We start from the raw sequence: 13843 nt of genomic DNA on the forward strand, positions 1-13843 counted from the left end.
GTGATCATGTATGCAAAATATGTAATAAGAAGTTTGTTCGAGCATATCATGTGAAAGTGCATTTAACTACACACACCGGAGAACGCGCTCATAAGTGTGAAATATGCAATGAAGCGTTCACTACAAAACGATCTTTAGTGCGACATAATGATTCATTCTCGAAATTCATTTGAATAGACATTTTGGGTAATCACTTTTTAATTCTTCATATTTGTACTAATATGCATTTTGAATATCTCAGTCAGTCGGAAACTGTCTTGTATGTGAGGTCATACAGAATAATCTATACATGGTATATATACATAATATACAACCACATTTATGTTCACTAATTAAGTGCAGCTTTTAGTAATAAGTGGTTACGATAGATTTAATTTAAAAGATAAATTCACATTAGAAGGTTGTGAAACCAGTGTAATTTATGCATTCTTTCTATAAAATCGTTTAAATGAATTATATGTTAATATAATTTACATTAAACCAAATAAAAACATTTAATATCGACTCACATCTATGTTGTATTTTTATGATAATTTATATTATATGTATTATGTGTTCAATTTTGTTTGTGCTTTAGATTGTGTCCTTTATTTTATAGAGATATAAAGTAAAAAGACTGATTACAATTTAAATGTGATGTTTTTGCCAGTAAATGCGATTTGTCTATTTTTGTTTTCTTGGCTCTTCAAATCATTGAGTCATTGAGAAGGCATGGCTGTTGGATTGAAAAAAAATCTTAAATCAAAGTATGGAAAGTTTCAGCAATTTGCATAAGGCACAATGAAATGTACTGCTAGTTCCAGCAATTTGCCTTAAGGCATAATACCGTGCACCACTAGTTACATTGTAGTTGAGACGAATGTATAATGAAATTTTTGAATTTTGAAATATTTGAATCAAGTTTATCATTAATATATCAAGTGTAAAATGAGCAAATAGAAGACTGCATTACTGTAATAAGGAATCATTTTTTCTTGGCTTTTTTTACTAATTGTAAGCATTACTTCTAGGCCGCCACATTATTTTACCAATTTTGAATATAAATCAATTATTAACTTACTGTAGGGTAAGTTCTAATCGTCCAAAAATCGAAAATGAGACTTTTTGCATATCTTCACGTTTTAGAGGTTTCTGAACATTTTGGCATACCTCAGACAAAATGGATGTGTGTGTGTGTGTGTATATGTGGAGACAATTTTTCGTCGACGACGTCGGGGTGCATGACATTGGTTGAGAATCGAGCTGATTAGTTTTTGGTAAAGATTGGCCGGACCATTTTCTTGGAATAAAGTGTTAAAATAAATTTTTTTTGATGATTTTTATGAATTTGTTTTTGGCGATAGATACCATAAGTCGTTTAATTTTAAAAATTCGTCAAAGTTTGCAAAAATTAGTATCGTTTTTTTTGGCATTTGTCAAAATTGGACATTTCATCGAGGTTTGCTCAAAAACTCATGAACCGATTACAGAAATTTTGCCATTTGATGTATCTCAATGAGGACTATCGTTTGTCAATTTTGTGCAACGATCTGCCGGACCGTTTCTTTGAAATTTGGGAAAAAGTGTTGAACTTTTCGTCCACATTTAAGCTCATACCTCCGAATCGATTTTAAAAAATCAAAAACTGCTCGAATGATATTAGTTGGGAATGATACTGATTAGTTTTAGGTGAAAATCTACCGAGACGTTTTCTTGTAATTAACTGCTGAAAAAAAATTATAGCCGATTTTTATGGAACTTTTTTTGGCGATTTATATCATGATCTTATAGAACTTACTGGTGAAATATTACGCCATTACGGCCTTACAACAAGTAGTTTAATTTAAAAAAGTCATCAATATGAGTAGTTTTTTTGACGTTTGTTAAAATTAAAATTAGACGATTTACTTGGTATAACGATAGAGTACTTGGTCTTAATGAACATACTGAACCATTGAAGTCCTACGGAGCTGGTTCAATTATAAAAATGGTTGATTCTTGAAAATTTGCTTTTAGAAAATACTCTGAGTTAACGTGATTGTTCGTTCTCAAATATGTGTAATAAATCCACTAGGAATACTTTTAATCTATATAAATTAATTTATTTTTTATTGATTAAGTCGATTATTTACACATATCGGGAAGTTCATATAACATGTCTCAAGCCAACATACCAATACGTTTAATACGTTTAATACCAACTAGTTAACTTCCCGAAGGAGAAGTTTATGTTTTCATAAAAAAATCCGACTCGCTAATTTTATGTTTTCTCGACGTTTCAAGCCATTCTGAATCGAATGAGACCAAATTTGGAAAAAGTATGTGTGTGTGTGTGTGTGTGTGTGTGAACAGATTTTTTGCCGTAAATCGACGTTTTCTCGAAAACGGCTGGACCGATTTCAAAAATTTAAAAGCCATTAGATGTATCTCGATGAGGACTAGCGTTTCTGATGTTTTGTATAACGATCGGCCATGCCGTTTCTTTGTAAATCGCAGAAAAGTGAAAAATTTTTCGTCCACGTTTTAGCCCGCAATTCTGAATCGATTTTGAAAATTCAAAAACTGTTCGATAGATATTGGTTGGGAATCGTGCTGATTAGTTTTTGGTAAAGATCGGCCGGGCCGTTTTCTTGCAATAAAGTTTAAAAAAAAAAAATTTGACGATTTTTATAATTTTTTTTTTTGACGGTAGATACCACAGTCTTGCAGGTCATACTAAAATATTACGGTCCTACGACAAGTCGTTTAATTTTAAAAAATCTTCAAAGTTTGCAAAAATTTGTATGTTTTTTTTGGTATTTGGCAAAATTAAACCTATGATCGACGTTTTCTTAAAAACGCCTGAACCGATTTCAGAAATTTAAAAGCCATTTGATGTATCTTAATGAGGACTATCGTTTGTCAGTTTTGTGAGACGATCTGCCAAACCGTTTCTTTGTAATTTGAAAAAAAGTTTTAAACTTTTCGTCCACTTTTAAGCTCATCCTACCAAACCGATTTTAAAAAATCTAAATCTGTTGGAAAGATATTAGTTGGGAATGGTACTGATTAATTTTAGGTGAAAATCTACCGAGCCGTTTTCTTGTAATTAACTGTTGAAAAAAAGTGTTAAATTTTCGTCCACATTTAAGCTCATCCTACCGAACCGATTTTAAAAAATCAAAATCTGTTCGAAAGATATTAGTTGGGAATGGTACTGATTAATTTTAGGTGAAAATCTACCAAGCCGTTTTCTTGTAATAAACTATTGAAAAAAAAATTTAAGCCGATTTTCATGAAACTTTTTTTGGCGATATATACCATGGTCTTATAGAACTTACTGTAATATTATGGCCTTGCGACAAGTAGTTTAATTTTAAAAATTCGTCAAACTTTGCTAAAATTATTATCGTTTTTTTTAAAGTATTATTAAGGATTGATGAAGTATATTATTTACACATTTTTTTTTTGATCAAGTCGATTATTTACATATATCGGGAAGTTCATGTAACTTGCCTCAAGGCTAAATACCAAACCAACTAGTTTGGAATTAAATTTACCTTAGTAAATTGCAATTCTATGATAGAGAAAATTCAATAAATGGAAAATATAAAACTTATGTTAATAATTTGAGTTAAGCGAAATTGATCACATTATGCTACTGAATGAATTTAACATTTCCATTTTATTGACATGGTATTTTACTTTTGTATAAACTTTGTAACACACCAGTTTAACTATGTTTTAAATTTAATAGGATCTGTAAATAGTATTAAAAGAAAATCGTTAGTTTTTTCATAAAAATAACTATAATTAACTTTCCGTAGGGCAAGTTATAGTAATCGCAAAAAAATCGAAAATGAAAATTTTTATATATCTTTACGTTTTAAAGGTTTCTGAATATTTTGGCATACCTTAGAAAAAATGGATATGTGTGTGTGTGTGCGTGTATGTATGGGTGCGGATACAAATTTTCGTCGACGATTTCGGGAACACGGATGAAGCAATTTGAACAATTCAAAAAACATTTGAATCGTATTGAAAAGGAGACGTGCTGATTAGTTTTTGGCAAAGGCAGGTCTAGCCCTTCCGAAGATACGGGGCAAAAAGTGCCAAAAACGGTAACTCAGTTTATAAGAGAACGGAATGTCCGATTTGAATAATTCAAAAAACATTTTACTTGTATTAACAAGGTGAAGAACTGGTCAAATTTTCATGAAGGCAGGTCTAGCAGTTTCGGAGATCTTGTAGAAAAAGTAAAAAAAAAATGCCATTTGGCGGTCAAAAATGATCATTAGACATATGCACATCAAATTATCGGATATTTTATAGAAATTTTAACAATAAATATAAATTTTGTTTACATTCCTATAGGTTCCGTACCAATATTTATCCGTTAGACGGCGACACGGCGCTTACGTGCTTCGATATTTCGTCTCTATGCAGTTAAAGCAGTACGATTGCTTTGAAAAAATATTCAGAATTTCCAAAATATTTCAAAATAAATTTTTTTTCAAAAAAAAAATTTTTTGTCAAAAATTTATAGTTTCTCAAAAGTCTAATTTTTTGAGAGCAATTTTTTTTCAAAAATGTTAATCTTTTTAAAAAAAAATAATTTTTACTACGGGAAGTTCCAGCAATTTGCCTTAAGGCACGATGCCATGCCCCCTACTAGTTTAAATTTAAATAAGTTCACATTGGCGCGTTTGTGTTACCCGCGTCAAATGTGAGATGTTTTGAATGTTGTCCAACCTGATCTTATTATGCGAGAAGATAGCGAAACAGAAATGTCAAATTGATTCATGGAAGTTGTGTTTATTTATCTATTGTTTATTTTATGTTTATTTAAATATGCAACAGACACCTAACAATGTCTGAAGAAACAACAATTAAAATCGAACCAATCGATTATCCTCAAGTCAAACAAGAATTTGATGATTGTCCACAAGTGAAACAAGAATTTGATGATTGCGATAATATTTGTCCGGAAAACGAGCAAATATTTTTAAAGTCTGAGATAAAAATCGAGGAAGAAACGATTGAGGATCAAGATGCTGCTTCAACTGCAAACACTAACATATATAACGAAGAAAACAGCAAATCTTTTGAAAGCATTTTAAGTAGAAGTCAACACGAAATAATCCAAAACTTGAAACCCTATAAATGTGAGATATGCACAAAAACATTTACAACAAAACAAACATTAAGTCGTCATAAAATCGTTCACACAGGAGAACGCCCTTACGAATGTCAACTATGCAATAAAAGATTCACAAAGTTAGGTATATTAAAAAAGCATTTATCAGCGCACAGAGGAGAACGCCCATATGAATGTCAAATTTGCAATAATACATTCACAACAAAGCAAAATTTAAATCGACATAAAATGATTCACACAGGAGAACGCCCTTACGAATGTGGAATATGCAATAAAACATGTAGACAGTTAAGTCATTTGAGAACACATTTAGCGGTGCACACTCAAGAGCGCCCACATAAGTGTGCCATATGTAATAAAGGATACACAACAAAACAAGAATTGAAACGTCATAGTTCATTGTGTAATAGTTCTCCTGAATTAGCTCTCGTAAATGTGTGATATGCGATGAAGAATTTGTAGTACCAGAGCACGTTTTAAAATGTTCAATAAAACATTGAGTGAACAGTGATCATGAAAGCCTTAAAAGAACTCATAAAAAGAAACAAAAACCCATGAAAGTGATACATGCAACGAGATTCAATCAAAAATTTCTTAAAATAGACATTTGTGCAATCGCTTTAGAAAACAACCACATTAATGTACAAAAACTTAGAATTTTGTAATGGGATGTTCCAATGGATATTATCTAAGTAAATGAATTCATAATGCAAATGTAATTCACACATTCTAATTAACAATCAACTCATATATATATATAATATATATATATATATATATATATATATATATATATATATCTATCTTGGATTTGTGTATATTTTGTAGAGTTTCGAACAAGGATCCAAAAGAAATAAAAAACAAGAAAAGTTTTTAATAAACAATTTATTTATTTATTATTTATTTATTTATTTACTGTTGACGTTTCGGAACTAGGTACGTTCCATCTTCAGGACATCTGTCAAGAAACACGATCTTGATGAGATTTAAGCAAACAATATGTTTATGAATAGAAAATAGATTTTGCTTAAGTAATAAATTAATTGCAAAAAAATAATAATGTACCGAAATATGATAATATGATCAAAATGAAAATGATAAAAATAAATGAGTGGATTATCAGAACCGGATATTAAAAATGATAGAAAGTTTTTTGAAAGTTATGGAAAATTTTAAGAAAAGGTTAATGACAAAATTGAATCAATTACCTGTGTGTTTGAATATACGTTAGCACTTTTTCACTAAACAAGATTTTTAAACAAAAATGAATTTGTGAGTTATTTTTCCGCCGAATAGTTAAATTTTGTAAAAAAAAATTACTAAAAATTTTGTCTTTTTTTTAAATTATTATTTGAAAACACAAATAATATTGTTCTCTCGATGTTATGCGGTCGGCTTTTGAAAACAAACTAACTGAATCTGATGATTCATGTGTAACACGTGTAAACATTCTTGTAATGACTGTGCTTTCCAATATATTGGACAAACCTCGCAATATGTACACAAAAGAATGAGACAACATGAACTAAGTGTGGTCCACCATAAACAAAAAAATTTCAAAAGTACCCTAGTACAACACTCTATTGAAAACGCCCATTCGTTTAATTTCACTCCAAAGATTTTATATCATGAAAGTTGCATCTTTAGGAGATTATTCGCGGAGAGTTGTCTTATTCTTATGAATGTTTCTAACAGTGTCAACATTAGATCAGATCACAACCTATTACATGATTCATATTTAAATTTTTTACACTTTTTGACAAACAATTAATATCGACTTCCTTTTAAGATCAATAATTTAAGTATTCACACCCTGACATATAAAAACACACACATACAATCTCACAGTTCACGTTCAAGTGTTTACACGTGTTACACATGAATCATCAGATTCAGTTAGTTTGTTTCCAAAAGCCGACCGCATAACATCGAGAGAACAATATTATTTGTGTTTTCAAATAATAATTTAAAAAAAAGACAAAACTTTTAGTAATTTTGATTTACAAAATTTAACTATTCGGCGGAAAAATAACTCACAAATTCATTTTTGTTTAAAAATCTTGTTTAGTGAAAAAGTGCTAACGTATATTCAAACATACAGGTAATTAATTCAATTTTGTCATTAACCTTTTCTTAAAATTTTTCATAACTTTCAAAAAAATTTCTATCATTTTTAATATCCTGTTCTGATAATCCACTCATTTATTTTTATCATTTTCATTTTGATCATATTATCATATTTCGGTACATTATTATTTTTTGCAATTAATTTATTATTTAAAAAAAATCTATTTTCTTTTCCTAAACATATTGTTTACTTAAATCTCATCAAGATCGTGTTTCTTGACAGATGTCCTGAAGATGGAACGTACCTAGTTCCGAAACGTCGACAGTAAATAAATAAATAAATAAAGAAATTGTTTATTAAAAACTTTTCTTGTTTTTTTATTACTTTTGGATTCTTGTTCGAAACTCTACAAAATATATATATATATATATATATATATATATATATACAGTAAACCCTCGCTTTACGCGGCAAGTGCGTACCGTGCAGTATGGAAACCGTGCTATAAGAAACTCGTATTTAACATACAATTCAGGCTAATTCGTAGTGCGTTCTATGGAACCTTACATAGTGCAGTATGGGATCCGTGCTATGAGAGACTCACAGTTGGTACAAATCGCACCATTTTTATCGCGCTGTATGGAGACCAAGAAATACAACTTGAAGTAGGAGTAATACGGACGAAATGACATGTAGGACATTGACACCTTATTCAAAAATTGGCGCGACGCAGTAGTGAGCTCAAATGTGTTCTTAGGGTTCTTAGGCAGCTTTTATATAATCAGGCATTTCTAAAAGATAAAAGTCGATAATAAAATTTACATCAATACCCTTTTGCACAACGAACTTATGGGCTGTTGACCAAATACCGTGTAATAAGAAGCCCGTGTAGTCGGAGGGATGTCGGATTTTTAGCTCCGTGTAGTATGGGAACCGTGTATCCAGAGTGCCGTGTAAAGCGAGGGCCTACTGTATATATTGTAGACCACGCTATCTCTAACAGCCATAGTTTCGATTTCAATAATCCGCACATTTTATATTATGAACAAGATTTATTTAAAAGAAGTATTGCAGAATCGATGTTAATAGCCCATACAAGTAACACAGTAAATTTACGGACAGATACCAATATATTACATGATACATACCTGAATCTCATTCATACTTTGTAGCTTATATATAGATGTACATACACTTTTAATTATAACAGTGTATAACAAATCTTATAAACAAACCATCTCATCATAGAATATTTTTTCTCCTAACGACATCTATTTTTCAACTGGACCCTAATCCTTTTTTTCCTATCTGATTGAGTGACTTTACAATTTCAAGTGGTTTTCAAGTAGGAGAGAATACGAATACCGAAGACAGTGGTATTAAAAGAGCAACGTGCAGTGAACGACTTGTAATGAAAAACATGCTAATTTAGATTTCCATATTTTAAATTTTTTTTTTTAATTTTAACACACTGATGATGAGACAAACCTAGTCTCGAAACGTTTGTGAAAATTATTATTTAATAAATTAGTGCAAAAAGAGTGTTGTTTGTTCATATTTCCAAATTAATATCTATTATCCACTCAGAATACATTTGTAATATATATATATATATATATATATATATATATATATATATATATATATTTATATATATAATATATATATATATATATAAATTGAATTTATTAACTTCCCGAAGGAGAAGTTTATGTTTTCATCAAAAAATCCGATTCGCTAATTTTATGTTTTCTCGACGTTTCAAGCTATTCTGAATCGAATGAGACCAAATTTGGAAAAAGTATGTGTGTGTGTGTGTGTATGTGTGTGTGTGTGCGTGTATGTGAACAGATTTTTTGCCGTAAATCGACGTTTTCTCGAAAACGGCTGGACCGATTTCAAAAATTTAAAAGCCATTCGATGTATCTCGATGAGGACTATCGTTTCTGAGTTTTGTGCGGCGATCGGCCGGGCAGTTTCTTTGTAAATAGCAGAAAAGTGAAAAAATTTTCGTCCACGTTTTAGCCCGCAATTCTGAATCGATTCTGAAAATTCAAAAACCATTCGATAGATATTGGTTGGGAATCGTGCTGATTAGTTTTTGGTAAAGATCGGCCGGGCCGTTTTCTTGTAATAAAGTTTAAAAAAAAAAATTTCGACGATTTTTATGATTTTTTTTTTGACGTTAGATACCATAGTTTTCTAGGTCATACTAAAATATTGCGGCCCTACGACAACTCGTTTAGCTTTAAAAATTCGTCAAAGTTTGCAAAAATTGATATCGTTTTATTGACATTTGTCAAAATGAAATCTTTGATCGACGTTTTCTCAAAAACGTCTTAACCGATTTCAAAAATTTAAAAGCCATTTGATGTATTTCGGTGAGGACTATCGTTTATCGATCTGCCAAGCCGTTTCTTTATAATTTGAAAAAAAGTGTTAAACTTTTCGTCCACATTTAAGCTCATCCTACCGAACCGATTTTAAAAAATCAAGAAATGTTCGAAAGATATTAGTTGGGAATGGTACTGATTAGTTTTAGGTGAAAATCTACCGAGCCGTTTTCTTGTAATTAACTGTTGAAAAAAAATTTAAGCCGATTTTTATGGATTTTTTTTAGTGATATATACCATGGTCTTATAGAAGTTACTGAAATATTACGGCCTTACGACAAATAGTTTGATTTTAAAAATTCATCAAAGTTTGAGAAAATGAGTAGTTCTTTTGAGATTTGTTAAAATTAAAATTAGACTATTTACTTGGTATAATGATAGAGTACTTGGTCTTGAACATAATAAACCATTAAAGTCCTGAAAACTGGTTCAATTATATAAAATTTGCTTTTAGAAAATACTCCGAGTCAAAGTGTTCGTTCGTTTCAATTATGTGTAATAAATCCACTCGGAATACTTTTAATGACTCATAAATTAATTTATTTTTTATTGATTAAGTCGATTATTCAAACATATCGGGAAGTTCATGTAACTTGCCTCAAGGCTAAATACCAAACCAACTAGTTTATTTCGACTTTGATGATGATGAGCTAGTATAATAGCTCAAAACGTACAATTAATAAAGATTTGATATTTAATTTCTTTCTTTTTTTGACTTGTGGCTGAAAAACTTCAACCATATATATAATATAAATATATATTAGATTGTAGAGTCATTTGTAAATATTTTATAGAGCTTTGAACAAAGAATCCAAATGTAATAAAAACAAAAAAAAATTTTAAAAACCATTTTTTATTTATTTACTGTTGACGTTTTTGGAACTAGGTACGTTCCATCTTCAGGACATCTGACAAGAAACATGATCTTGATATGATTTAAGCAAACAATATATTTAGGAAAAGCAGAAGATAGTGTTTTTTTTTATATAAAATGAATAAAATTGTAGAAAAAATAATGTACAGAAATATGGCTATATAATCCAAATGAAAATGATAAAAATAAATGAGTGGATTATATAACAAAATATTAGAAATGTTAAAAAATTAGAGTTTTAGAAAGTTTTAAGAAAAGGTTATGGAAAAACAGAATTAATTACCTGTATGATTGATTATACATTAACACTTTTTCACTAAAACGATTTTATCAAAAAAAAGGTATTTTATAAATTTCTTTTCAGACGAAATAAATTTTGTAATTCAAATATTTTTAAGTTAAGTCTTTTTTAACTTCCTGTAGGGTAGTTATAGTAATGAACCGAAAATCGAAAATGAAAATTTTTATATATCTTTACGCTTCAGAGGTTTCTGAACATTTTAACATACTTTAGAAAAAATGGATGTATGTGTACACACATGTGTGTGTGCGGATACAAATTTTCGTCGACGATTTCGATTCCTATTAATGAGAACACGTGCTGATTAGTTCTTGGCATAGGTAAGTCTGGCCGTTTCGAAGATACGGGGCAAAAAATGCCAAAAACGGTAACTCAGTTTTTAAGAGAACGGCGAGTTTTTAAGTTTTTAAAAGCGTGCGATTTTAGTAATTCAAAAAACATTTTACTTGAATTGACAAGATGAAGAACTGATCGAATTTTGGGGAAGGCAGGTCTAGCGGTTATGAACTCTTATTGAAAATAAGTTAAAAAATGTCATTTGGCGGTCAAAAATGTTTATTGGACATATGTATATCAAATTATCAGACATTTTATAGAAATTTTAGTAATGTGTACACTTTTGGGGTACATTTTTTTGGGTTTTGTACCAAGATTTTTAATCACGGTACGGGAAGTTCGAGCAATTTGCTTTGAGGCGCAATACCATATACCACTAGATTGATCTCGTATCGCCGATGCTGCTTCAGAAAGAATGAATTTTGCGATAAACGATTTCTTCGCGAGTCCTTCGGACGTCTTCGAGTATCCCCAATACTCTTCGTCTATCAAGAACAATGATTTAATGTTGTCCAACCTCTGATGTCGTGGCTAATGTGATTTAAATCGAAATGTCAAATTGTTTGCTGAAATCCTAGACAATATAAGAATGTGATATATGCATATTTAATAAGGCCTAGACAATATTATAATAAGGTAACAATTGAAACTGACCAAAGCTATTATAAATATATGTTAAAACTTATTTATTACATATGTAATAGATATAAATTTGATTGAACGCCTTCTCAATTTTGAAGAAGACATTACAAGTACGAACAAACACAAGAAAATGTCTGAAGAAGCGACGATTAAAATTGAGCCGATGGAATATCCACAAGTAAAACTAGAAATTGATGATTGTGTTCAAGTGAAACAAGAAATTGATGATTGTGATCATATTTATCCAGAATATGATGAAGTATTTGTGAAATCTGAGATCACAATCCAGGAAGAAATAAAAGAAGAAACCATTAAGAAGCAAGATGCTGTATCCAATGCAAACATATGTAAAGAAGAAAACAGTATGTTAAGTAATTTAGATGATAATACATTTAAATACAACGAAAGAGTTTTAAGTAAAAGTAAACATAACTTGAAAACCCATAAATGTAAAATATGCAAGAAATCATACACAACAAGACAAAACTTACAACGCCATGAAATGATTCATACCACACATCATTATAAATGTGAAATATGCAATAAAAGTTTATACAGCAAGTAACTTTAAAACAGCATTCATTAGTGCACAAGAAACGCCCAATTAATTGTAAATTATGCAATAAAAACATTTGCAACTAATCAAAGCTTAAAGCAGCATTTAAAGATTCACACTGGAGAACGCCATCACAAATGTAAAATATGCAAGAAAAAGATTTACAGATGCAAGTACTTTAAAAAGGCATTTAGTGGTGCACAGTGAACATCGACCTTACGAATGTAAAACATGTAATAAAACATTCAAAGAGAAAACAAACATTAAACAGGCATAAAACAACACATACCGGAGGACGTGAATATGCATGCAAAAATATGCAATAAGAAGTTTACTCGAGCATACCATGTGAAAGTGCATTTAACTACACACCGGAGAACACACGCTCATAAATGTGAAATATGCAATGAAGTGTTCACTACAAAACGATCATTAGTGCAACACAAAATGACTCATTCTCAAATTCATTTGAATAGACATTTGGGTAATCACTTTTAATTCTTCTTATTTATACTAATATGCATTTTGAATATCTCAGTCAGTCGGAAGTGTCTGGTATTAGAGGTCATACAGAATAATCTATACATGGTAAATATACATAATATACAAATAGTATACATTAGAAATCAACCACATTTATGTTCACTAATTAAGTGCAGCATATCATAATAAGTGGTTTCGATAAAAACGTAAAAGATAAGTCCATATTCAGAAGGTTGTGATACAAGTGCATTTTATGCATTCTATCTATCAAATTGTTTAAATGAATTTTATATTAATAATTTACATTGAACCGAATATAAACATTTAATATTGACTCACATCTTGATTTTATTTTTATTATAATTTGTTGTATTTATACATAAATATATAATAGAAATAATTAAGGTCTTAAAATATCTAAAATATATTTTAATACAAAACATTTCAAAGTATTTCATATTATACTATGAATACTTCAATCCATGTCATGTACTTCTTCATGTAATTATTAATTATTATTATTAATTATTAATAATTAGTAATAATTTTAATTAGTAATTATGTTTATATAGTTTCAGGAAAACATGAGATAAGGTCCTTTAATACTAACTCCACTCGATTAAGTTTTGTTTATTAACTTCCCATAGGGTAGTTTGTTTATTAACTTCCCATAGTAATAGCAAAAAATCGAAAATGAAAGTTTCTATATATCTTTACGTTTCAACCGTTTCTGAACATTTTGGCATACCTTAGAAAAATGGATGTATGTGTGGTGTGTGCGAGTACAAATTTTCGTCCACGATTTCGAGAACACGAATCAACCAATTTGAATAATTCGAAAAACATTCTATTTCTATTGATAAAGAGACGTGCTTATAGTTTTGGCTATGGCAGGTCGAGCAGTTTCGAAAATACCGGGCAAAAACGGTAACTCAGTTTTTAGGAGAACGGAGCGTCCGATTTTAATAATTCAAAAAACATTTTACTTGTATTGACAAGATGGAGAATGATTGAAGTTGACGAAATGATGAAACTTGGAAAGGCAGGTTTAGCGGTTTTCGGATATCCAATAAA

The 13843-nt window shown here is 30.0% G+C and overlaps 2 protein-coding genes across 2 annotated transcripts; both read left to right on the forward strand.

Moving 5' to 3' along the window:
* The first annotated feature begins 4777 nt into the window (after window positions 1-4777).
* On the forward strand, window positions 4778-5706 carry LOC113363558 (zinc finger protein 525-like). Its single transcript, XM_026606046.1, has one exon. The coding sequence runs from the start codon at window positions 4829-4831 to the stop codon at window positions 5555-5557; it is 729 nt and encodes a 242-aa protein (XP_026461831.1). The 5' UTR covers window positions 4778-4828; the 3' UTR covers window positions 5558-5706.
* Window positions 5707-11860: 6154 nt separating this feature from the next.
* Window positions 11861-12295, forward strand: LOC113391086 (zinc finger protein 184-like). Its single transcript, XM_026627056.1, has one exon. The coding sequence runs from the start codon at window positions 11861-11863 to the stop codon at window positions 12293-12295; it is 435 nt and encodes a 144-aa protein (XP_026482841.1).
* Window positions 12296-13843: the final 1548 nt, after the last annotated feature.

Source organism: Ctenocephalides felis, unplaced genomic scaffold (assembly GCF_003426905.1).
Source record: "Ctenocephalides felis isolate EL2017-DRISC unplaced genomic scaffold, ASM342690v1 CF-g0.4_SCAFFOLD_00845, whole genome shotgun sequence".
In the NCBI taxonomy this organism is placed as follows: domain Eukaryota; kingdom Metazoa; phylum Arthropoda; class Insecta; order Siphonaptera; family Pulicidae; genus Ctenocephalides; species Ctenocephalides felis.

Bases quoted from the DNA above. Each gene is read 5' to 3' on its own strand.
- LOC113391086 (XM_026627056.1), top strand. From the start codon at position 11,861: ATGTCTGAAGAAGCGACGATTAAAATTGAGCCGATGGAATATCCACAA.
- LOC113363558 (XM_026606046.1), top strand. From the start codon at position 4,829: ATGTCTGAAGAAACAACAATTAAAATCGAACCAATCGATTATCCTCAA.